At 47.6% G+C, this 25688-nt stretch overlaps 2 protein-coding genes across 5 annotated transcripts in view; one reads left to right on the top strand and one right to left on the bottom strand.

Moving 5' to 3' along the window:
- LOC144174399 (putative protein phosphatase 2C T23F11.1) overlaps positions 1-13421 on the top strand; it is an 18979-nt gene extending 5558 nt beyond the window's left edge. For all 4 annotated transcript variants that reach the window (XM_077703080.1, XM_077703079.1, XM_077703081.1 and 1 more), the window contains exons 4-8: positions 443-508; positions 1185-1400; positions 2605-2688; positions 6006-6151; positions 7021-13421. In XM_077703080.1, the coding sequence (XP_077559206.1) occupies positions 443-508; positions 1185-1400; positions 2605-2688; positions 6006-6151; positions 7021-7443 (935 nt within the window). In that variant the 3' untranslated portion in view covers positions 7444-13421. The remainder of the gene's footprint in view (positions 1-442; positions 509-1184; positions 1401-2604; positions 2689-6005; positions 6152-7020) is intronic.
- Positions 12861-25554, bottom strand: Dos (daughter of sevenless). Its single transcript, XM_077703078.1, has 8 exons — positions 25472-25554; positions 25142-25247; positions 23716-23844; positions 21565-21724; positions 18730-20067; positions 16073-16142; positions 15852-15942; positions 12861-14635 (listed from the first exon to the last, which is right to left on the bottom strand). The coding sequence occupies exons 1-8, from the start codon at positions 25537-25539 to the stop codon at positions 14399-14401; spliced, it is 2199 nt and encodes a 732-aa protein (XP_077559204.1). The 5' UTR covers positions 25540-25554; the 3' UTR covers positions 12861-14398.
- Positions 25555-25688: the final 134 nt, after the last annotated feature.

Here is a 25688-nt window from a genome sequence, read left to right as displayed (position 1 = left end):
CGCCGCATCACGTTGCATGGAGGTTGGGGTGGACGAAAACTGAGCGGCGCGTCAAACCGCGGCGTCCGCCGCGCCAAGTTCGCCGAGCAACTTCGCTGGATGGAGGTCGGCCTTAAGAAGCTTCCTTCTGGGCGTAATATTTTTAGTAGTTAACACAGTGGAGATGAAGAAAGAAAATGCTCAGCAGAGGTTAAGTGTGTGTGTATTAAAACTTGTTAGATGAGTGCATTGTATACAATTTATGCAAAGGTATATTTTTGGAGGAGCAGCATAAACATAAATGGAGATAGCATTATAGTCACTAATGCTAAAATGATGGTTGCACACGGAAGGTGGTAGCCATTCGTGGAACAACTGCCTCAGTATGCACCACAACTTCATGTCGCTTCCTCAGTGACTGGCACTAAGGTTTTTTTATACCTCTCTGTCTCTCTATTTTCAGGAAAAGGAGATGTTGTTGATGCCATAAAGAAAGGTTTTCTGGAAGTCGACTCTGACATGCTTAAAGGTAGGACGTCGTGTCTGATTCACTTGCTGGTGTGATTGGTTATGTCCTGTTTACTAGAAGCAGTGCCTTTATAAGTGGACCTGTGGCTTTTTTGCAAGGGAACTTCACCCTGTTTAGAGGTGGTGACTGAAATTCTCTAGCAGCCTTCAGATTTCATACAACGTGACTGTGTAGGTCATTGTTTGGCTTGTAATTCCAACCTGGAGCTGTCATTTATATGACCTGCGCCCTGCCACTGATTACCAACGGTGCTGTCGTACACTGTCTTTTGGTTATGGGCAGTTTGAAAGGCATAAAGCTCACATACCGGAAGCTTTTCCGTGTTTTGTGCTCCTGCTGTTTTTGTGAGAAGTACTTGTATTTGGGGGGGAGTGGAAGTGAGTGTAATTGTATGAGATTTTCCATAATCAACTACTCAAAGGACAAGCAAGCAAACAGGACAGATATGGGGTCTTCTTTCAACTCCTATTTCTGACAGAGTTCAGAACAGTTGTCTGTGTGTGCGATTCAGTGCTTGTCAAAGCACCTCAGGTGGTCTGAACTAATCCAGGGTACCTCTTGGTACCTAATGGTGACGTGACGCTAATGCCTTCCTCCTTGCACCTGTCCACCCTGGTGTCGTCGCCGTCTGGCTTTCTCTGCCAATGGTGGCGCCTCCTTTTCTCCCCTTGTCCAGATGAGGCGATGAAGGATGAACTGGCGGGCACCACGGCCGTGGTGGTGCTTCTGAAGGGTGGCCGCATCTACTGCGGCAACGTGGGCGACTCCCGGGCCATTGCCTCCGTCGGAGGGCACGTGCAGCAGCTGTCCTTTGACCACAAGCCCAGCAATGAATCTGAGACCCGCCGCATCATTGCCGCCGGAGGATGGGTCGAGTTCAACCGCGTCAATGGTGCGCACACTTCAATCTCGGGGGCTTATGGGTGTTGCCAAGAGTACGAGAATTTACCATGTCAGAAACTGCGTCACATTTTCTTTTGCCGTCTGTGAATGTTATAGGGAATGGAAACTCATGTGGCAGTCTTGATAAACATGCTTGGCACTTTCTCTACTTTTTCCTTTTTTTCTCGGTTGCGTGTAGTGTGTCCCCCAGAATGAGAACAGAAGCACAGCAGTGTTGCCAAATTGCCACGCCTAATTCAAAGCAATGGTACAGCTAGGATCACCCTTTTTTTTTCCATTATTTTTGCCAGTTGTTTATGTTAGATGGAAAACAAACTGGGACGTCCCACAATGTGCTTAACTAACATTCGTTGCTTTAACTAAGGACCCGGTGTTTCGGTACATTTTGTGTGCTTTATTCAATTGCCAGGTCATTTCTTGTCCTGATAGAACACTAGCACGAAAAGTGAGCGTTAAGGAAAATTTATAATGGCAAAGCTTAGTTGCATAGTGTGTTCGGCCTGCAGAACACTTCCTTTGAAACTAGCAAGCCAGCACCATTAAACAGTAGACTGTTTTTTTTCCATTATCATATTATGCAGCCATAGGTACTGTCCTCTGGTTGCCAGGTACATAACATGTTGTGCAGTTGATGTCAGTTGCAACCTACAAAATTACTGAAAGCGTAACCCAACCCAACCCAACATCCTCTTAGCTTCATAACTTAGCTTTTGCTTCTAAGGGAGGCACTACCAGTACAATGTTGATTAAATGTTCCTAAACCCCACTTATTGCCTGCACCATTGTTTGTTTCATGTGCCTTTTGTTGTGCAAAAAGGACCTACTTTACAGGGAGCTAGTGGTAAGCATTGCCAGCCTGTAATTTCACCAGCGAGATAAGGTTGCCCATCGCCAGTAACGCGAAGCCAATCCAATACAGTCCAAAGGCACAGTAAGGGCAATTAGATTTCATGACACCTTTGGAATTTGTTGTGCTTATGTCACTTCCAGGGTAGCTGCGTAGTGTCCAGGTTGTTTAGTAGTATCTTCTAACCAATGCAATGGGCTCACCCCCAGTCTGCCTGCCTCGTGGACCTTGCATTTTTTTGGTCCATGTCAATCCTGTTATGGTCTGCTATTGTGGATTGGTTTTAGAGTAACTTGTGCAACATGGCTTTTTGTGGTATTTATGTGCCTCTACATTTTCTGCCCAGGTAACCTGGCTCTCTCCAGAGCCCTTGGCGATTTTGTCTTCAAGAAGAATGAAAAGAAATCCCCGGAGGAGCAGATAGTCACTGGTGAGTGTCACTCTTTGAATTTGGAATTAACTTTATGAGACCTTTTGCTGCAACAAAATCCGAAGCGGACTTTACCAAACACTCTTCCAGCGGCCGCATTGCTATCTGAAGCAGGCACCCGTCTCGTTTTCTTCCAGCCACAGAGGTCTTGTGTAACATTAGGGAGTGGCACGCCACGTGGACAAGCATTACAAATGCCTTAGAATGGTACATGGCAAAGTACCCGCTCATTCTGCCGTAGTACAAGCAAGCAGATGCTCTTGTAGAAGGCGCTGAGCACAATTGTGAGCAGATGTGTAGCTCCCGATTAAGTCATGCCTGAAAGATAAAAAGCAATTAGAATGTTGGCTTGGGAGTGATAGTGTAGCTTAGCCGATGGCTACCAGGTTGATAATGTCACTGCGGGGCACGGAATGAGAAAAAGACAGGATAGGAAACGACGCTTCCTTGGGCGGTTAGATGACGTCACAAGCGCTTGGCAGAGGTTAAGCTAGTGGCATCTGTTGTGGGAGAAGAAATTGCGCGGCAGCCGCGATTGGCATACTGCTGCGCAGCCACGGAGTGAATTGTGGCCGCTATCACCTCGCCCACCAGGTGCCGCTATTATCTTCTTGGCTCTGGGGCTGTATTCCAGATTTCTAGGGCTCTATTCCAATGTCTAGGGCTCAATTTCCAGACACGACGGTTGCTGTATTTATGATTTAGGCAGAAGACAAAAGTGATCTTGTGTGTGTGTTTGGGGCACATGATTGTAAACAGCCCTTGAGAACACAAGCAAGAGAAGAAGGGATACATGACAGCGTTGTCGTGTCCCCCTTTGCAGCAAAGCTTTAGTATTCTCACTGATGGCGTCCGTAATACGAATATGCCTTGCAGGAAAGCCAACTTTTTCTGACAGTGATGATGATCGTTGGTGAAGTGTAGCAAAATTAAAACGCTTCCTTGCAAAGCTTGGTGACAGCTCTGTCACACACGCTCCGCCAAAGGTTGATGTGAAGATGAGGGAAGAGGTGACGCTGGTGTGCGACATCACGACGTAAATAGGCCTAACATCATGTGGTGAGGAGAACATCGACAGCTGTTACCCGCAGGCCGATGTAGGAGGATGAGAATAGCGTTGCTCTGGATGCCATGCCAGAAGGCTGTTAGCCACAAGACGTTAGGCCTAACTTCCCCTTTTGAGGTTTAGAACGTTAGGCCTAACGTCACATCTCGGGGGGGGGGGGGGGGGGGGGTTTAACCCCTGAAGGGCTCATTAAACGAAAGAATTATGTTCTAAAATGTCCAATTTTTTTAATGAGATGATATGCTTCAGTAGCTTGTTCAAATAAAAAAAATCATATTTAAAATATTATACGGCATATAATAAAGTTTTATTGGTCATTCTCCACTTCATATACGCTATACCTGGGGCATAACAAATATATTCACAAATAAATTTCTGCACATCCACAAAGTAAAGGCTGGGTTTCAATTGCCGCGCGGAGAACGCACTATTCCTCGATAGTTCACCTGAAGCTAGGTGAGGCTACCATCTGTGTGGTAGCATTCAGAGCGCGGCACTACGCAGAGAGCCTCTTCGGGGTCTATGCGGTACCATTCACGGGAGCTTTCCATCGTATCATAGCGGCTGTCTTTTTCTTCGGAGTCGCTGTTCGTAAAAACGTCATCGCTGTCCTCTTTACTTGAAGAATCAAACACACAGCCGATATCCTCATCACTCTTGCTTTTATCATCTGAAGGAGGCAGATTTTTTGCACCAGAACACCACATGGATGAGGCCATGTTTGTATACCGTGCGGGAAAGAAACCACCTGTTCTGCTATCTAGTGTGGAAACTCTCATAATGGGAACGTGGTGTGAACCCCCATGTCGAGACAGAGAAATGTAGAGAGAACGAAGAGACCGACACCCGCGTTACCTGATCGAACACCTCCTGGTTTTTGTCTTTCTATATTGCGTGCTTACGCTCCTACCCCGCTGCCCGTCCTCTTCGTCCTCTTATCTTGCTGAGCTGCAGGTCACGTGGCGCTTCCCGCCACAGCTCTCATTGAATACAAGCGCCAGTGGTGGAACCCGTGCTGCCATCTATGTTGTAAATAGAAAAGCACAGTTTGACGAGCTGGGCTCGTCATAAGCCTCTTGTAGCCTTGAAATATATCCGTGACGAGCACAGCTCGTCATAAGCAATATAATGGCAACTGCTCATGACGAGCTCAGGTCGTCGTAAGCCCTTAAAGGAGCCATGAAGAGAAAATACAACTTGGTTTAATTTGAAAGAACTAGGATTCAGTATCTCACTCAGCTCCATTACAGCCACAAAAGATGTTTTTTTAACGAAAAAAAAGCAAGAAGTATTTAAAAACTTTCAAATTTTGCGCCACAGTGACGTGTTACGAGCAAGAATGACGTCGTACGGGCCAACAATAAAACATAATTTTCAGTGCGTTAAGTGCATGTTAGCATTCAAGTAATGCGGTAAAATGGAACTAGAGGTCCCATTACAGACGTCCAGTCATGTGTCCTCGCGACAGGTCAGTTAGGCGGCCGCCAATCGCACAAGCAAGGTTCCGTGACGTCATAGAAAAGTTGCGGGAAATTGGCTAAGGGGTCGCGACTGCTTCACACGTTTTCTTTCATATCTCCGTTATTTGTTCGAAGATTGCGATGATATTGGTATCATTGTTATCGGGACTGAGCAGTCTTTCTAATAAACCCAACTTGTATTTTGTCTTCATGGCTCCTTTAAGGGGTTAACACCTTAAACCTGCACCCACTCAAAAAAATTGCTCACTGAACGCCAAGCAACAGGTACCAATTTGTGCCGTACACCTCAAACCCGAATGTTAGGCATACAGAATGCACACCCAAGAGTTGCGGTGGGTATTCTAGAAAAGTGTTGTGTTCCTCCAAAGTAGCACGTACTTGCAATGTCGGATTGACCAACCAAAGAATCCATCGCGAGAAAGCTTTGTGTTCAAGCATCATCGTCATTAAATAGAGGGGTACATGATTTTTTCTCGCCTGTGTCCTCAGGCACTGTTTACGATGAACCAAAACCAACTAGCCGAACTGTCGATTGTGTCTTTTAAAAAAAATGCCCCTTCTGCATCATGTTTCACATTTTGTGTAAGCATGTATTGGGAAGTTCCTGTGCGATTTTAAGGCTTTGGCAGTCGTGCATATCTGCAGCATCCAAACCTTGATCTCATTTAAGCTCTTTGATTTAAGAATGTCTATTGAACTTGGCTTTATATGGCCTCAGCTTGCACGCAAAGTCCCACAAGTGTGACCCCGTTTCGTCTTTGACCTTTCAGCTTACCCCGATGTGATTGTGAAGAACCTGACCCCAGACCATGAGTTTGTGCTGCTGGCCTGCGATGGGATTTGGGATGTGCTGTCCAATGAAGAGGTGGTGGAGTTTGTGCGTGCACGGATAGCTGCCAAGATGGAGCCTGAACAGGTGCAGTGTTGCTTGTCTGTGTGAGCAATTGGCACTATGCTTACAAACGAAACAGCCCAGCATTTCTGTTTGTGAAACGGTTGTTCGGGGGAATGTATGGCACCTGTGTAAAAGGGCCACATGTGCTCCTAGTTGGTGTAGTGTATTTGGGGGTGAAGTTACACGGTAAATAAGTACTACAATGTCTGCTTGATAATTTTCAGCGGCTTTGTTGTACCTGAAATGCAACTTCTGGACTGCTCTTTTCATTTGCCTGCCGAGCAGTGCCAGTGAATTGATGTTCCTGTGCATAAACCTCATTTATGCTGCTAGCTTTGATGTATGGTGGTGCTTTGTGGTGAAGGCTGCCAAGTGGGTCGAGTGATTTAGTGACGTGTGTGTGTCACATTTCATGAAGATAAATTAGTGTAATGAACAGTTGTTTGCATGTTTTCATTTCTCGGGTTGCACCTGCAAGTGCAAATCGAAGCACTGCCAGGCTTTTAAATAGAAACTGGGACTTTCGTGCACCGACAGTGCAGTGCAATTCGCGTTGTTAGCCGGCAAAAATAGAGTTGCAGCCGAGCAGAGAACCGGTACGGTACCTGGTAGGCGACTGTCACTACTGTGCGTGCGCAGTGGCGGTAGAACTGGTTGTGCACATGCGCAGGTGTACCAGGTACCGTACCAGGACCACTTCTCCGCTCTGCTATTGCTTCGCATCACTCGGAGCGATTGAAAAGTTATAATTACTGCATGCCCAAATGGGGGTTTGGCCAAATTTGCTTCCTGGGACAAGGTGGCCCTAGTTTGTCGTCCAAAGTGAGCAAACTGCAGGCATGGTGTAAACGGTTTTCTCTGTTGTATGTGTGGTCTGCCTTGGTCATCAGATCTGCGAGGAGCTGATGACCCGCTGCCTGGCACCGGACTGCCAGATGGGCGGGCTGGGCTGCGACAACATGACGGTGGTGCTGGTGTGCCTGCTGAACGGGGCCCCGTACGAGGAGCTGGCTCGCCGCTGTGCCCGGCCCCCGCTGCCCTGTCCCCCGTCTCCCCCGGCCAGCCCCCACCGGGAAGAGGGGTACCACTTCGACCACGAGGTCGTGGCGCCGGCCTCGCCCGAGCTCCTCCAGATGGATGCCCACCGGCAGGGCGACACAGCTGAGGACGACAAGCAGCCGCCGCCCCAGGAGCCGCCTCCGATGACGACGCCCGACGAGGAACCGACGACGATGCCCCCCTCGCCGCCGCCGGCCCCGTCGTCATCCGCTGCCGCTCTGAGGGAGAGCGGTGGCGAAATGGCGGTGGCGTGATGATGTGCGCTTGTCGGGGCACACCGCTACCACCCGGAACACTTTTAGGAAAAAGCTGTCCTCTCGCTTCTTTTCTGTTGTACTTTCCTTCCTCTCACTTTCTCTCCTCCCCCGAATTCTCAAGATTGTGCCGAAGGCGGGTGATGTCTGTGCTGTGTGCGTGAGGTGGGCGGAACTGTGAGGCGCGCGAGCTCGGGACTGGCCGCCGCACACGCCGCCCATCGTTTGTGGCCTTGCTGCTTGGTTGCTGGGCACGAAGAAGAAAAGCGTGTGAGTTGGCGCAGGCGGTTGCTCGGCTGTCTTCAAGAAAGGAAATAAAAGCGTGGCGGTTGTGTCGCACAGTGCCATAGCACCACTTCCACCCCTCTTCCCCACAGCCGCTAACTGTATTTTTTTACATCTCTGTTTGGCAGAGTAGAGGCTTGAGGACATTACTGCAGGCTTAGCAATTTGTGCAATGCAAGTTTGTCTCATTCATGTTGCATTCATGCCCTTTTTTTTTATTTTAGCCATCACTAGCAGGCCCTAGCAGCCCAGACGAAATTGGTGATCGAGCCCTCCGTGTGTGTGTTTACTTATTTCGGTCGTCGTGATGGGTGGCGAGAGTGGTGTTTCACCGTGCTGAATGTGCGCGTGGGTGACCATCCTTTTATTTAGTCGTGAAGGGGCAGGCGACATCACCATTTTGCGAGGGATTGGTGGACGGGCGAAAGAAGTGTGCTGTGCTGTGCACATTGACAGTTTGTGCGAGTGAGGAAGTTTGTGGAGGTGTGAGGGTGGAGTGGATTACGCATGCCCAGCACTTGCACAACTACTTGGCGAAGCAGCGAGCTGGCAAGCACCTTCGAGATGTGATTCTTGCACTGTTTGTTGTGCTTTTGTCAGTCGCTGCAAACTACCTTGATGGCGTCCGTCTGTGGACGCCCCGAGGTGATGCGACTGTACACTTGGAGGAGGCGTGAGAGGGATTAAATTTCCGTGTGAGGCTGCTGCGAGGTGCCTGCAGATTTCACCGTTTGTTGTTGTTGTTGTTGTTCAGTAGCGGGCACCGTATGCCGACAGCGCCGTCTCTGGTAGGCCTGGACGTTCTCCTTATTTTGTCGCCATGGCGTTCCTCGTGTAATGTAGATAAAAAGTACATCAGCTTGGCCCGAGGGAAGGCCCGTTATTCTGTTACCTGGATGGCAGAGAAAAAGTATACATACCTGTATATAAGCACACGTTTTATATGAGAGCAACGGCGTTACTCAATGCAGTCAGTTGTAAATATCCAGAGGTTCTTTAAATCAGTTGCCCACTTTTTGCACTGGTCCTTCTCTGGGATCAGCGCAAGGGCCCCTGGCCCTAGTTTTATTTTGAAAATGAAATGCCTTGCATTGAATTGTTTCTCGAGTAGCTGGGCACCCCCTTGAAAATTGCCTTTTCTTTTTGTGTGTGTGTCGTAAATTGAGTGCTACTCATAGGCCTAAATGACTGGGAAGGGCGGGTGCCGTAAGTTTCTTTAAATGCATTCATTTTTAGTTACTGAACCAAAACGTCTTATTTGCTTTTGTGGAGTTTGTCTTTTATGAGTCTTATTGAGTAGGCATACTAATAAAAGCGTGACTGAATGGCGTTCTGGTTCGTTCTTTTTGTCTTCAGTGTGACACTCGCCATACAAGAAACTTGTCACTGCCCTATCAATGTATGAACCATCACAGACTTTTTTTTTTTTCCCTTTGAAACTAGGCAAGGCTTGTTTTAACAAAGCTTGCCTTGCTCTCGAGTGTGCATTGGCTTAAAAGCTTAGCACTAAATGTGTGCGAATAGTAAAGTTTGAGTAATTTAATTTGAAAAAGTGAAAAGAAAAAGAATTGGCACAGCTTGCACTAGTGGTGTAAGGCTTGAGAATCTGTAGGGGTAGTGGCCTTCTTTTTTTGTTGGAGACCTGGCCGTTGCATCGTCACCTCCAACCGCTCCGGTCTCGCCCCGCTAGAGTCCATTCTTTGCCTCTGAATTTCCTTATGTCATCGCTCTATCAAGTAATTGGCCTTCCTCTTTTTCTGGACCAGTCTCTCGGTCTCCACTCTGTCACCCTGGTAGTCCACTGATTGTCATTTTGCCTAATTACGTGGCCAGCCCAAGTCCATTTCTTCTTCTTTAATTGAACTATGATATCGTCTACTCTAGTTTGTTCTCTGATCCAGGAAGCTCGTTTCCTGTCTCTAAGTGTTACTCCGATCATTATTTGTTCCATGGCCCGTTGAGCCGACCTAAATTTTCTTGCAAGTTTAGTAATGTGTCAAGTTTGTGTTCCATATGTCATCACGTTTATTTCTGAACTTGCTGCTGAAAGTTCTCCAAGACTGGCAGGCCCACATCGTTTTGTACGCAAGCTTTCGCGTATCTCCCAAAGTGTACCGTGTGAGCACGTGCTAGAACCCACGACCAAGTCCAAAGCCAACACCCGCGCTACCAACCCCCAAAAAATGCTGTGCGCCTGGTATGCGATGATAGCTCAACCGGATAGATACCATGTTTCATGACCCGAAGGACCCAGGTTCGGTTCTGTCCACGAGAAGCTTTTTTTTTTCTTTCCAATTGGTTGCACATGTTATTGTTCCCCACACCTGCTAACCCGCATCCCTCGGGCCTTTGGGGTGGTACAGTGGTTAGGCTGCTGGTTCCATGGTGTAAAGTCCCGGGTTCGATTCCCGGGACCTTCCTAACCACACTTGGGACGTACCAGAGGCTTCGAAAAGCAAGCGGTTTAAATAGCCATAACTATTCGAAACTCGTGAACCGCTGGTGCTTGCCATACATCGCCCCATTGTTTGCACAAAGAAAACTGCAAGTACAGCCACGTGCAAAAGTTTTAAGTACCAGGAAAATGGCACTTCTAGGTTATTTCTCTTCTGGTAGCAGCCCGACAAACTTGCCGTTTGCATGCCAGATGTATAGTTACTGAAGTAATGAAAAATACCGCACATAGTACCGCGGGCTGCCATGCAGCAGAAAAATAACTCAAAATTGCTGGTTTTGTGATCCGTAAACTTTTGTTCTTGGGTGTACATTTGAGGCAAAATGTAATTAACCGGCAGCACCTGTGTTCATTTAGTTCGGAATGCTCGTTGGGTTGGTTTTTGCGACAGTAAGCGAAAAAAAGTGGCAGTGCAACGCCGGCACATAGGGGAAGAAAAGCAAGCACAAAAAGAACAGAACTCCCGTTGGAGCAGTTTCAGGCAGGGGTTGCGCGAGCACTGCGAAGGCAGGAAATTTGAATTGCATTGGGTGGTAGCAGAGAGCAGATAACAGCGCTACAACCCATTTTGCGATTCACTGCTCTGCACTTCCGACAGCTTTCACGTTGAGTGGAACGGTGGTAATTTTTTCTTGAGGCTTCGGGGTTTTCTGTCTTTGACAGACGGATTTGTGTCGGCCTAAGATGCTCTGCTGTTAAAAAGCTGTACTTGCCATTGACCACTCAGTGGTGGTGGTCATTGGCAATACAGCTGTCAACGCTTCAATAAGACACCACCACAGCCACTTTCCGGTGCGTGCCGGCCTAGGCCTAACGTTTGGCTTTGGGGTGTTGTGTCAATTGGTACCCGCAGCTTTATGTTCGGTGAGTACCTTTTCCAAAGCATACTGGTTCATGACATTAGATTTCAAAGTGTGGCATTAGACCAAATGTCTTACGTTTAGGCCTAATTTTTAAGTAACCGTGTTGACTGTTGGTATGCCAAGGAACGTCGTACTCGTACACTGAACTGCAGATACTTTTTGACGACATTGACCTTGGAGCAAGAAGTGCAGCCTAGCATTGAGCCGTTGCATGTCCGCATTGCCCCCCTTCCTCTGCTGCTTAGCTGCATAACACAAGCAAGTTGCATACGGGGAGGGAAACGCCACAGCTTCAGTTCTTGTGCACGAGGCATGAAGCCATCTATTGCGACACCTCTAGGAACACCTAACTGCTCACACCCAGGCTCTGGCTCGCGGATTTCTGGACTACGAAAGCCACCAACTTTTATGCTCAATGAACATTTCCAATCCAAACCTAGATGAGCCTAATGGTGGGATAACCTGAATCACAGTTGGTGCATTGAAAAACTAAAGAGCTCCGAACTGGCAGTTTCTCCTCTGGCTCATGCATGTGTGGTTGGTGTGCCTGCATGTGGTAACAAGATCCAACGCGGAGAAAATAACCATTCCTCTCCTTCATAGTGATTTCGTAAACACAGACTCCTCGTGGCAGTAATGGTGCTGTGCATTGGAACTCCGTTTCGAGCCGTTGCTAAAAAATTCTGCTCAGGACTTGCACTTCTAGCTTCAAACACAAAGCAATTCGCTATTCTTCAACAGGGTCTTCAGAATTGCTTTGTGTTTGACGTATAGTTCGTAGTCAGTGGCCAATTGAGTTCTTATTGCAGTGTTTATGGCAGCTGTTGGTTGCTTTTCTTTTTGCAGCTGTTTGAACTGCTTGCTTCAAAATTATTCGAAGAACATCCAAGGTGTAGCATTATGATGTTTAAAAGCCCCCTCCCCAAAATTTTTTGTTGCTTTTATGGTCAGTGCTTAGGAGGTAAGACAGCCAACTTCAGAGCTTCTACAATTGTACGGTCAGCAATGAATGAAATGCGAACAAAAATTTGAACCTGGGTGCAAATTCTGCTACTTTGTGCCATATTGTAATGCAGTCGTATAACCTGCAAATTAGCAATTTTATCATGCTAGCTATGAGATGCACCGTTATGGTACCTTCGTGAATAACTTTTCATTGTGTTTCCATTTGATTTGATTGATTGATTGATTGTAGGGTTTAACGCGCCGACGCAACGCAGGCGATAAGGCGCGCCGTAGTGGAGGGCTCCGGATTAATTTCGACCACCTGGGGATCTTTAACGTGCGCCGAAATCTCGTACACACGGGCGTTTTTGCTTTTCGCCTCCATCAGAAAAGCGACCGCCGCGGCCGGGAATCGAACCCGCGACCTCATGCTCAGCAGCGCAACGCCTTAGCCACTGAGCCACCGCGGCGGGTTCATTGTGTTTCCAGAGTTGCTTTTTGTGCATATTGTACACTTCTCACTAAAGTTTGTGGGCATCTTCCAGCTGCATCAAACCCCGCACGCCAATTTGACATCAGTATTTTCCGACTTGCTCTAATTCCTGGACCAGGAAGGCCATGAATTCGTTTTCATGAAATGACGCAGCATTAAGAAATTCAGGACAATGATAATCTTATGAGGAACCCACCAAGTGCACGGTTATCAGCTTTTGCAGCCCTAAACACAAGAAAATCTGCACAATTTGTATCACCATGATTTGGCTGGCATTTTCTGGCAAGAAATCTTTTCGAAGTGAAGGCTACTAATTACCATAACTCAAACCCAGCAAAAAAAAAACTAAAAAGAACAGTCACACAGGGCGAGAAAATGCGATAAAAAAAGTCTACTTTATTTCATTTGAACAACAACGCCGTACAACTTCCATGTTCAGGCACAAAACTGTGGCAACGCCGCCATGAAGGCACCTATCTCAATTTAACGGAGCAAGCCCGTAACGGCACAATCGCTTTGTCAATTTGCACTACCACAGTTGCAGTCGTTTGTACAACATACAAAGAAATATATCTTCTCTCAGCAGCACAAAGCTTAAAAATAAGTAACCTTTGTTCCAAACTGGATTTGTTCTAAACGAGAAATGGAACACGGCACACAAGGTGTCCTTTTGCAGTGCAATCAACAGGTGCCCAGACATCAGAGTTCATGCATTCCTGCACCACATCTCACATCGCCCACAAAAAGACCTCCATTTGTTCCAAGGCACAGCCTAGCTTTATAGTATTCACATTGTACTCTACGAAGACACATAACTCTAATGACCCACACATACAGCGTTCGAGAGAAAACACGCTAACAAGTATCACATACTACAAGGCCTGAAACGGACAAAAACTGTCTCGTCTGCAGACTCGCACATACAGTTGCGAGTTAACAAACAAAATAAAATGCTTGAAGCAGGACATGACGTGCTAAGCAAGAGGCTGCACAACTTGTTCAGAAGAGACCACGCGCTATGTACAAACTACCCGAACTACCGTCTGCGATGCACGAACAAAAATGCAACAAGTGAAGCATTCAAATAAATATCTATGAATAGATGGCCTATTTGATGAATGCAGCAGCAACACCACTTCCGAAGGAACATAAAACTTGACCCCTAATAATAAAATGGATAAAAAATGCATTGATGAAGACAGATTTTTTTCGTTTGTTTGTTCATTAGTCTACAAACTGCCATGGCAGCTAAACAATTTGGCTGCAACACACGTCCTCATCACTAAGAAGTTTCAACCTAAAGGTAAAATATATCTATTACATATGACACACACAGTTTTGAGACTAAATTTTAGAACTACACAAAGGCAATATCAAGCGCAAATGTCTTGCACCTCGCGCACAAATTAGAAACACGTGCAGAGTTGCTCAACTGGAAAACCAGCAGCATTTCAGTCCTCAATAAAAATGACAACAGAGCCCTAGACAACACATTTAAACTAATAAATGCAACTCAAATGTTGCCATGGTGCGTGCAAAAGAAATGCTTCCAACAGCAGAGCTGATTATGCCATCATCAAACGCGCAACACCAGGGGAAAAAGAAAAACTTGTCCCGTATGTCCGCCTTATGACGCATCAAGCAGGTCGCTGTAACTTTCAAAAGACCCGCTTAAATTATTGCGAGCGTACCCAAAGAGCAACCATAGAGAAAGGAGGTGAAGGCCTCGAGATCAAACAGCTCCTCCCAAGACCTAGAAGTATGCCCAGTAATCTTAAGTCCCAGTAGCTTGGCTGGTTTTCTTCCACTTGCTTTGCTGTGTTCAAAAGTATGCGCTATTAATGACCTTGAGTAAAGTGAATCGACCAACTTTGGTGACCCGGAACACAACTACGCCACCAGGAGTTCCCAGGCTCACTTGCACGGTTCGCCATCCTTGTGGCTGCGGTAAGATTCCTCCACATCTTGCCGGGTGGTGTTGAACGCCTTGGTCTTGACAAAGTCCACTGTCCGGTAGACAGTGCTTGAGCCACCAGGGCGTTGCTCCGGCGACCGGGGGCTTTGCGATGGTCCAGGGTCCGAATCCAAGTCCAGGTCCAAATACTGGATCTCCCCTTTCTTCTTGGTCCCTGAACTGGCTTGCCTTATGCCCTGCATGAGCAAGCAAATTACATAAGCAACCAACAACCGAAAAAAAAAAAAAAAAAATTAAAGCCGTTCTACTCAATGTGAAAGCTGCCTGAAGTGCAGAGCAGTGATTTGCCATAACGGGCTGTGGCGCCGTTATCCGCTCACTCTTACCAACCATCACGCTCTTCGCCGCCCTGTCATTCCTCTCCTGATGAATTCAACGGAGGTTTGTTTAACGCATTTAAAATTTCCCGCCTTCACAGTGATTGCGCGCCCCCTGCATGAAACAGCGCCAGCGGGAGTTCTGTTCTTTTTGTGCTTGCTTTGCCTCCCGCACGTGCCGGCGTTGCACTGCCTCTTTTTTCGCTTACTATCGTAAAAACCAACCCAACCAGCGTTTTAACAAAATGAACGCGGGCGCTGCCGGTTAATTACGTATATTTTGCCTCAAATGTACCTGCAGTTTTCATTGTGCTAAACAATGGAGAGATGTGTGACAAGCGCCAGCGGTTAACGAGTTTCAAATGCTCAGGACTATATAAACCGCTTGGCTTTAGAAGCCTCTGGGATACGCCGCAACGACGGAACGCCGTGGGACTCTACTTGGGTCCAGTGAGTGAGCTACGACAAGGCAAGCCCCTAAAATGATCTGATACTGTACAACCATGAAAAACTAACACTACACTATGCAAATTACTAAACAACCAGCTTCACCCTGTCCAGTTAACTGTCAGACATTGGCTAACAACATACTCGCATAAACTTTGGTCAAACCAACTGATGGACCTAATCTATTTCATTCAGGGAAATAGTCGGCACGCATACACAGATTAGACAACATTTTTTCATGTGGAATGATTCACAGGGCTTCTGTGTTGACTGATCTCAGGGCCGAAAGAATGCCACAGCTAATTGGGCTTGCGCTCACACAATGGGTGACAAAGTGAGACATCACAACTTACGATTACAGATTATCGTGTTCTCTCTTAATAACCACGGCACAGCAACAGACGGCAGACACCCCCCAAGAGGAGAAATATTTTACTGTTCTACACGCTACTGCATTTCCGGCAGTTTCAATTTAATTTCTTTACTCCTCCCACAACAAATGAATGTCAGTTGATAGTTGGCACTAGCCTTTGTGTGCTCTCTGGTACTAATAACACATTCTTGCACTGTTTTTGCAGCACTTTTGTTAGAGTAGAGGCCACGGGCAATGTTCTAATGTTCAACTTACCGGGTCGCCGTTTGTAGAGTTCCGCCGACTGCCGCTGGCATTGGACCAGCTGTCCTCATCTGGTGCCAGGAGATCACCCTTGCTTCTCTGCCTGCGAGACAAAAAAGTGGACACCCAATGGGCTTAGCCAGGTCTCTGAAATAGATCAATATCTCACACTGCCAGAGAGATTCTCAGTTGCTAGGGTCAGGCTTGGGCAGCCAGGAAAAAGAGCCCCGTACCTTGGCCTTGTGGATGTGAGGCTACGGTTCTTGGTCACTGGCGGTGGAGCCAGGGGGAACACGTGGCCAGCTGAAACAAGCAGAGCATGCTTACAGTCCCCTGTTTTTGACTGAAGGGTCCCAAAAGCCTAGGACGGGATAACAGAGAGTGAAGGCTTTTAAAAAATGCAACCTTGGGAATGCTACCAGGCAAAACCCACACACAACAGGTGGCAGAGCAGTGCTGTTCCAATGCCAAATTCGGGTCATTAGGGAACAAAGCAACGAAAGCATCCCTAATATGACGGGGGTACAGACGCACGAATCATCGTTCAACACTGTTCCTGTTATCAGTATAACCATTCCATATTTTTTTTCTTACGGAATGGAGTACCTTATTTTCCGTTGTATAAGTCGCTTTTTTTTTTTCTGGAAATTTTCGCTGGTGCCTCTTATCCACAGTTGTGACTTGTGTATGAAATAAGTCTGGCTTGTGGCGCCGTGCATGGTTCGCACTCGAAAAGGTGCCTGTGTGCTGCGTGATGTCAGTGGACGTTAAGAGACATAGCTCTATGGTCTAATGAATCCGAAGCACACCACTACGGCATTTCTCATAGCCCATATGTCGCTTCGGGACATTAAACCAAACTATTCGCAGCTTTTTCTAGTCAGAAACATAGTGATAATGGTCTGCAACAACCGCGCGCCACCTTCTGCCACGCGCAGTAAGTAACTACAGTTCAGAATAAACTCAAAGTAACATCAAATTGGGTTGCAAAAACAAAATGCAGCTTATAAATATTACAAAGAGTGTTACTCTGAAGGAGGTAAATGTGCTGCTAATTTTTAAAATGACAGCTTGCTGAGTTTCAATTTTCTGGCCACTTCCATTCGCGTCACTTCCGTCCGCCATGAAACCTTTATTGCGCTGATTTACGAAGACAGGATGCATGACGCACGTGACGTTTGGAGAGGTGGCCAAATGGGTCTCCGACTCTTGGGACTCCATTTCTACAAAAACAGCTGTAGCTGGGTTCATAAAGGCCGGACTGATCCCGTCTGCGAGTGGTGATGGCGTTGACGAAGAAGACACCAGTAAGTCAGACGACGACAGCGATGCGCCGGCGGAACTCCCACTTGAAGTTGCTGAATTATTTTTAGTGAGTCGGAGGAAGAAGGCTTCGATGGTTTTGCCTAAACGGCGGCAACGCCGTCTGCAAGTACTTGCCATCTGTGTGTATCAAACTATTTTTGAGAAGTTAGTACTGTCTAGACTTTGGATGGTATATGACGTGTCTAGTGCTGCTTACCGGGGGATGCGTTGAGAGGCGGCGGCCGCTGCAACCATGTACCTTCGCTGCACTTTCTAACGCACTGATTCTCCACGAGTTTACCTGGGGCGGTATTCTCGAGTTTTGTCCCTTTCAAAAGTGTCCCTTTTGGCGAGCCCTGATTGGCTAAAAGCAAACAACCGGAAGTGACGTAACGCAAGCGCAACAAACCTACTGCCAACGCCTTAACCGGAAGTACATCACGATGAAAGGGACTCAAAAGGGACGTTTTCAAAAGGGACAGTTACGAGAATACCGCCCCAGATTAAAAAGTGCGTCTTGTACACCGGTGCGACTTACATACCCTTTTTTTGGGGGGGGGGGGGGGGGGGGGAAAGCTGTCGTTTTGAGGGGGGTGCGATTTATACAAAGGTGCGACTTATAGACCGGGAAATGCGGTACTACGTCAGAAGTCACAAGAAAGCCAATTGGCCAAATCCAGAAGAGAGAAAATCGATTTGATTATTAGGTTTAACGTGCCAACGCTACACAGGCAATGAGGTGCACCACTGAGGAGGGCTCCGGATTAATTTTGACCACTGGGGGATCCTTAACGTGCACCGAAATCTCACACACACGGGCATTTTCGCTTTTTGTCTCCATCAGAAAAGCAGCCGCCGCGGCTGGGAATCGAACCCGTGTCCCAGAAGATAGAAAAGCCGGAACGACATGCACTATCAGGCAATAAGGTTTTCATAAATGGCTTCACTGTAATGCGATGGGAACTTAGATGGCTCCACTTACTTTCGCGACTCATCTAACAAGTAAAACGTCAGACTCTCTATTATAAATTTGGCTTTTGGTTTACAGTTTATAAAAGCCACCAAGAAGATCACCACCACACTGTTTGACTCGGCAAAGAAAACCCAAGCCCAAACAAATCCATCCAGGCTGCTACTGGTCACAAAGAAGCCTCATTGAGCTGCATGCCCTTCCTCCTTGGTGCCACAAGCAACCACAAGGTTGTATTATTACAATTTAAATAGAATGTCGAACGTTCAAGCCTTCTCAAGAAATAACTCATGCACAGCTTTCTCTCCACTCCTTATCCCCTATCAATGTTAGCACATCTGGAGATTTCCATCATTTTTTTTCCCTGCATATTTTTAAGAGCACATCATTTCACACCCTCTTCAGTTGCATTGTGCAGTGCAGTGCCATGATGTACGATTGATTCCGGCCAGATTTAAATTTATCTGAAAAGGCTGGTTTCACTACTCCATTTTGCACAGCCCTGAGCTTTGTTCAATCCTATACTTCCTGAAGAGATTGCCACAAAGGAGAAGATATTGAAGTGTGCGAGGGTGTGCAGTTAAGCGCCCAGCAGAGCAGCAAAGAGAAAGGTACCTGGTGCGCTTTCAGTCGACGCCTTTCGAGGCTTCAGGCCGCGATTGACAGCCGGGGGCACTGCAGTAAGATTGGGCGTGCCTGGACTAGTGGAGGACACATTGGCATAAGCGCCGGCCGGCACTGGCTGCTGCGCGTCCGCATCGTCCCGGGCCACAAACTCTGTGAACGACGGCCGGTACTCGTAGTTGAAGATGTTCTCTCGGCTGCTGAACGTGCCCACGGGGGCATTGCAGTAGGCGTGCTTCCGGGAACCCAGGGAGCCCGGAGGAGGAACAGCCGCACCGAGGCCGTCGGGGCTCAGCGAGGACCTGGGGAAGTCGTACGTCTCGTCCAGCGAGAGGCGCGGCGGAAGCGGCAGCCCGGGGGCTTTGGATGCGGGCTCCGCTGACCTGGGCAGGTCGTACAGCTCGTAAGGGCCCCGCGAGGGCGCCGGGACATCGTACTGCTCGTGCCGCAGCACCGGCTGGGGGCAAGAAGGCACGCTGTACCCGTCGTGCGCGCCTCCCCCGGCCGACCGCGGCACGTCGTACGAGTCTTGGGACATCCGCGCTGGGGCCGGCGGCACATCGTAGCCGCTGGCCACGGGTCGCACTCGGATGTTGGCGGGCTTGGGTGGCCGCGGGGGTATGACTTCGTCACCCGTGAGGTCAGCCGTGTGGCTCACACTGCTCGACACTGGTCTCACGGGAGCTGGAAGGTCGTAGGCGTCCTCGGGTGCGCTCGCCCTGGCCGACGGTGGTGCGGGAGGCACCGACATGCCGGCACGCCCCAGCTTGCGCAGGTTCAGCCCCGCCCGCCCGAGGGTGTCCCCGTTGTACACGTTGGAGGCCTGCGACGTTGCGGGCCCCGAAACATCGTCGCCGCTGCTGGAGGGCCTCAAGGGAGGTACGGGGTCGTAGCCACCCAGGGCGCCACCCGGAGAGTCCTTGGGATATGTGTTCCAGTTCACCCTGGGAGGGGGAACGGTCGAGTCGAGGATGCTGGCACCACTCAGCTCGCGCACGGGCTTCTCCGGAGGGCGCGGCATCCGGCACATGGCGTCCATGACGGGGTCCGGAGATGTGCGGCCCGTGCTGCAACGGGGGGTGTCGTAAAAGTCCACCAGCTGCGACTCGGGACACGGCCGCGGAAGGCCGTTTCCGACGGGCTTGCCGGTGATGCACTCGCTGATGGGGATGTATGGGTTGGAGTCGTCCCTCGAGGGACTGCTGGGTCGGACAGGGGCAGCCGGCATGGGCGGAGCCGCATCCGCAGGCACTGGGCTCGTGTCGGTTGGCAGCGACGGCCTGGAGGGCTCTGGCGATGGCTCGGGTTGCGCTTCCTCAGTGACCGCATCTTGATAGGAGGAATAAGAATGCAGCAAGAAAATGGGTGTCAACCACAGTGTGGTGAACAAAAATGTTGCCTTTACACCACTAAAGCGAAGAGGCCTTTCACTACCTGCTCAAAAGGCTGCTTTGCTTTACTCTCTATTACCCAGTTATCACCTACCAAATCCGGGATATCCACATAGCAAAGCAAACAAAGGCAGCTTAAAAAAAACATTAAATTGGACACACACATTGCAGAAAAGATGCAGTTGTTTCCTTTGATTCAAGCTCAGTCACATCACATAAAAAACGATTTTACCTTAGCAGCAGAGCAGTTGTGTGCACCAAATTTTCTTATCCTTCAATCTTCAGCCTCTTCGGTCCTTAGCTGTCTCCAACGAGTTATATGCCAGTTTTACTGAAGTGAACTCCTTAAACATTAGGGTTAGCATGCTAAGTGGAGCTCGCAGCACATTGACCACTTAGGACAGCACAAGCAAATTAAAAATGTCTTATTTACGCATCAATCCAATCAAACTTGGTTCACAGGTACAGTTGACTCTGATAAGGTCAAGGTACAAATCAGTTTGCATTTATCTTGTATAGTCTAAAATTTACAATCAATCTCATATTTACAGGATTAATTAGGCGCAATTATTTTCAGATTTTTGTACATTCGAAAGGTGCAATGTGCAATAAAACCGTTCTTTACTTTTTCCCATCCTCAGTGGCCATGCTGATTTTCAGTGGTCAAGCATTCCTTCGTGAAAGTGCATGAACATTGCAGTATTTTCGTTGGTGCCTACTGAAGTCACAAAAATAAAATTAACAGCTTTATTGCCCCCAACACACGTTTGAGAACACAGCTTCACAAAAGTTGGAAGAAGTTAACCCTCAATTAGTTCCGTAATGATAGAATGCATTCCCAACTTTGAAGCTGTTGGCATCCGCGATTTACCAGTCCTGGACGGCCCACGGGCAGACTGAGAACTGCCTTTGGACCGGATGTTGCATAGGAATACATGGGAAAATTGATTGCCGGATCACTTCTCGGGCAGTCCGCAGAAGATCCGGAACTGACAATTGAGGAAGCCCTGTACAAGACAACTTCACACGAATTTCTACTTTGACCCTGCCACAGCCAGTTACCGGTGCGCCAAAACTAATTTATTCGTAGGTAACAAAACCAGTCATGAGTTTTAGGTGCCATGTTTTAGCAGTAATCACTGACTTCATCGTTTACCACAAGTTTAATTCACAACCTTGTTTTCTTTTTCTTTTTTTTTTTTCAAGAGACATTTAGTCAATTTGTTTCAACAAAGTGTGCTGCAAAGGCAAGACAGAGACACCATTATTTTCTGATGTCCAAAAAACAACACACTTTAGACAATAGGTGAAGCACTGCCAACTTGTCACCAACTTCTGGAAAGACGAATTTTGAGCTTCCTATGCAACTTCCTCTCTGCTTGTGCAACTACCCGCAACTCACAGCAATGTGCCTGCGGCCCAGCATTTGACTCACCTGTTTCAACACGCATACGGAGGCCGCACACCTTGCAGATGCAATCCACCCATTTGTTCATGACTGCTTCCGAGTCCGCCACCAGGTAGTACGTCCGCTTCGACGTCTTTATGTCAAACATGTACTTGGACTTGGTCACTACCTCCAGCTCCGCGTCGACCTGAAATCAAAGCACGGCGTGTAAAGCATGACAAGGCTGCCCGTGTCAACACCTCTCAGTAAAAGTTGGTTGGAACAAAGTCTGGCTTCATGAATGCAACGGTGCTAAATCTTCATCCAAGCCAGAGCCATATCAGTCATTATCTGCTAGGCTGCTTAATTTTTTTTTTACTTAATCTTTGCCAAATTCACTTAATAAATATTTCACTGCACAAAAAAAAGAATGCAATTACAGATTCACAACAACATACAAAACTAACAACTTACAGACCGTGATCGAATTTACGGTGAATTAACTTGGACAGACGAAAAACTAGTTTCGTAAACGACCAGGCAGGATAACAACACACACGAATGTAGAATGCGTATACACACACTGCCTGTTCCGTTAGTGTAAATAGTCAATACTATACTCGGTTGCAAGTTACAAACAACAACAAAAGTTGCCGCTGTGCTTCATCACAGCAGCTGGATGTTACTCTGAGTGGCGCAAGCAGTGTGTCATTGGGAATATTTTGAACATGGCAGGAGCAGTTTCCACGATTTTTTTGTTTAATTTTAACATGCTTATAAACAACTGCAGCGATGACAAACAAACTACGCGAGAAAAGGCAGACAATACCACGCATTCATAGCAATCTCCTTTCAAAACGCATGCACCCTACTGGCATCCGGGTCCGCCGCTTTGGCGGAGTGATACCGTGCACGAGCTATTGCAGTTCTTAACTTGTTCCCGAGTGTAACTACGGTCAACTTAGTTTGTAATAATTTGTCTCGGCTAAACCACCACAGATGAGAATTCGTGCTTTCCAGCTTAAACATGATATTTTGTACTACGTGCTTCGCCACTCCCTACCAATGAGAATATTTGTCTGCTCGCAGGAAACGGCAAGCTTGAGGCTGACTCACAGAAGGCAAGGCCACCGTTAAAACTGCAATCACGCTTTGAGACACGGCGCTGACTGTTTGCCCCGGCAAACACACCCACTTAGTGATTTCAATCAAGATGTAGACAAGATGCTCGTATGCTACCGATGACAGAACAGCACACAGCTGGGGTGCAATTTTGTTTTTGTCAGTCTCAAGAGCATATCTGTCTGGTGCAGCTGTCGCAGAAGCAGCAAGGTGGAATGGAAACTTCCACCAACTATGCCGCTCATTACCGGATACTTCTCAAATAAACAAAATTCAGAATTTCACCCCCATTTGGACCTTCAGGCACTTGCGAGAAATGCCGTGTGAAACCGTTAAGTCAAAGCAGTGGGACAGTGAGCGCCGTTTGCCGAGGCGGAAAGAACACGATTCCCCGCCATCGCCACTTGGTTTCATAATTCAAAGCACAACGAAAACAGGAAACACAAGAAGCAGACAGCCCGATGGCTTAGTGCAAAAAAGAGTAAACACAAGAAGTTGACAACACAAGCACTTGTGTTTCATCTCTCTACGCTTTGAATTATGGATCTAGTCCAACCATTCTGCATCAGTTGGTTCACTTCCAAGCTGTTTCATTACTGCACACAATGCATTACGAAACCTGGGCTTGAACATGGCAAGTTCTCTCCTTTTGCGCAACACTGCTCTCCTATTGAAACTACAGCTCCCAACCAATATCTGTCGTTTTGTGCGTCATTTGTATTGCACAGAACTTGCTTAAACTTGACTGATATAATAGCTGTGGGTCAAAAGATGCAATTAACTCCCAGTACAAAAGAAACGTTACTGGTTTATGCAACAAGCCATCCAGAGCACCGCGCTGAGCAACACATAGTTATCACACCACTAGCACAATAACGATAAATTGTTGCAATGTTCCAAAGGACGACGTAACATACGAGAACAATATTAATTCATAAGAATTGCAACTTTTAGCTGAAATCACAGGTCTTAGCCTTTCTTTTTTCTTTCCACGACAATTAAATGTGACTGAATCAGAAAAGGCTTCCAGCCACTGGAACGCAGCAGACAGTGATTTACTCAAGAGCTGAATCCCACCTGGTCACACTGGTCGAGGTCTATGGTGCCCTTCAACTTGCGGTACGACTGGTCTGTGTAATATTCAAGAACGTACTGTTGGGGCACCTGGCCCGATGGTCGCAGGACAAACCACCGTCGCCTCCACTTCTGTAAGGCAGACAAAAGTGCAGGCCACATGTCAAAGACTGTCCAACTTAGCCTGTTGCTTGGATAGCTCGTTTAAGTTCGGCAGTATGACAACAGCAGCCCAAACAAGACATATTGTAAAAAGGACAGGAAATTGCCTAATCATTCGCCTCTCTCCGTCTTGTGTGAGCTTCTATTCTTTATACCTTTCTACCTGAAACTAAGCAACACCTAGTGCATAAAAACAGCTGACTGGCAGCATAAGCTTCACATTCATAAGGCAAAACCAAGAAAACAGCAACGCATCTCAGACAGAAACAAAATTTTAGAATGTTCGTGCCCTGTTCAAGCCTGTTATGTCACCTCCACTATTTTCTCACAACTGGAACTACAGCTCTCTGAAAAACACTGAAGCACAATTATACAAAACCCAGTGCATTAAGATAAAAACTGCCAAATAGCTAAGTAGAAACAAATCATTCAATTTATTTTCGTGCTTATTTCTATAATGAGGCGTGATATCATGAACTGGATGCTCTCTAACTGCAGCTTCACATTGCCAATGCGACACGCGCTACAATAAAAACACCTCGTTTTGCAGACATCGCCAGTCTGCAAACAAGGCGGCTGCAAAAAAAGGCTGCGCGCGCCTGCGACTCGCCAATGAGTCGGGTCGTTACCAGTTCCTCTTTGATAATGTCTTATCAAGAAAGCACTTATTGTTCCGCCAGCTGCAACCCGACTGATCGCTGACACTTCCGCGAGCGGCGCAGCTTCCAGAAAAACTCGCATCCTCTCCATTATGGGCTCATCTGTGGTTACCAGATAAGCTCATAGCGCCCGAGTTATTACAATGGCATGCTGCAACCCGACCTTGGCAGGCGAAAAAAATACACACTACCTAATTTTAACGCTCCGCTCGTACAACGCCCACAAAACTCGCCGCTCGCGTTGCTGAAAATAAACTGAAACTTCGCCCGCCTTCACAGCAAGCCGAACAGCTGACTCCTGTGCCACGACGCAGGCATGACTCCGTGTACTCATTACGCGATGAATCAGGTACGGAGGTGGGGCCGCGACTTCAAGGCAAACGCGGTACGACATACGCGTGGAAGAATCGTCTACAGCGAAAGCCCCTGCCAACACGCGAACGAAATAACACCACACTCAAACCTGTTGCGTTTCGTGCAACGTCCGATACTTCGCTCTCGCCTCCCGCAAACAGCGATATCGCTTCGTCCGAGGCGGTTGTATTAAAAGCGACAGCGAGGACCACACAGCGCGCAGACAATTATCCCGCGAATTTCAGAAAGCTTACCGCGCGTCGTATCCTTCGCTCGGGCGGCGATTTCACGAGCCAACCTTCGTAGACCACCTCCATGGCACTGCTTTGAGTGCGAAGGCTCGGGTTCCTCTTGAGCTTCCTACGGGCGAAGGTTCAGCAAGACGGAAATGTAAGCACAGTAAAAGCTGTCGAGGACAAAAGTCATTGTTCAAAGCGCCAGTCACGCGTTTTCTTCGGCGAAATCTCACTACCGAACTGGGTAATTACGACTCATTGCCTGTCAGTACGTCCGTGCAAACAAAACCTCGCCCCCTCGGATGCATCACGCCGGAAGTCATCATGCACTGAACAGCACGCACGCACTTTTTTTCGTCTTGTCCCTGCTTATTTTTACTTTTAGTGAGATTAATGGCACCCAGGTAGTGACTCATTTATTATTCCAAAATTGAAAAAAAAAAATAACGATAACGAATGCAAGGCCTCCTATCGTGTGCTTCGAGAACTGGCGACGCGCGCAGAACCAGAACCAACAACATGGGCTGCGCTGTGTTGTAGCTCCTGTATGAGGCCAGTAGCCCTA

This window comes from Haemaphysalis longicornis, unplaced genomic scaffold (assembly GCF_048455015.1).
Source record: "Haemaphysalis longicornis isolate Haplotype H1 unplaced genomic scaffold, Haemaphysalis longicornis Haplotype H1 scaffold_3, whole genome shotgun sequence".
NCBI classification, from domain to species: domain Eukaryota; kingdom Metazoa; phylum Arthropoda; class Arachnida; order Ixodida; family Ixodidae; genus Haemaphysalis; species Haemaphysalis longicornis.
Note: the sequence above shows the minus strand (reverse complement) of the source record. Positions and strands in the feature narration are given on the sequence as shown.

Excerpts from the sequence above, each read along its gene's own strand:
- Dos (XM_077703078.1), bottom strand. The coding sequence starts at position 25,539 with ATGAGTCACTACCTGGGTGCCATTAATCTCACTAAAAGTAAAAATAAG. Across the intron at positions 25,248-25,471 it reads CAGGGACAAGACGAAAAAAA|GAAGCTCAAGAGGAACCCGA; the intron begins GTGCGTGCGTGC and ends CTTCGCCCGTAG. Across the intron at positions 21,725-23,715 it reads ACCTCGACCAGTGTGACCAG|GTCGACGCGGAGCTGGAGGT; the intron begins GTGGGATTCAGC and ends CTTTGATTTCAG.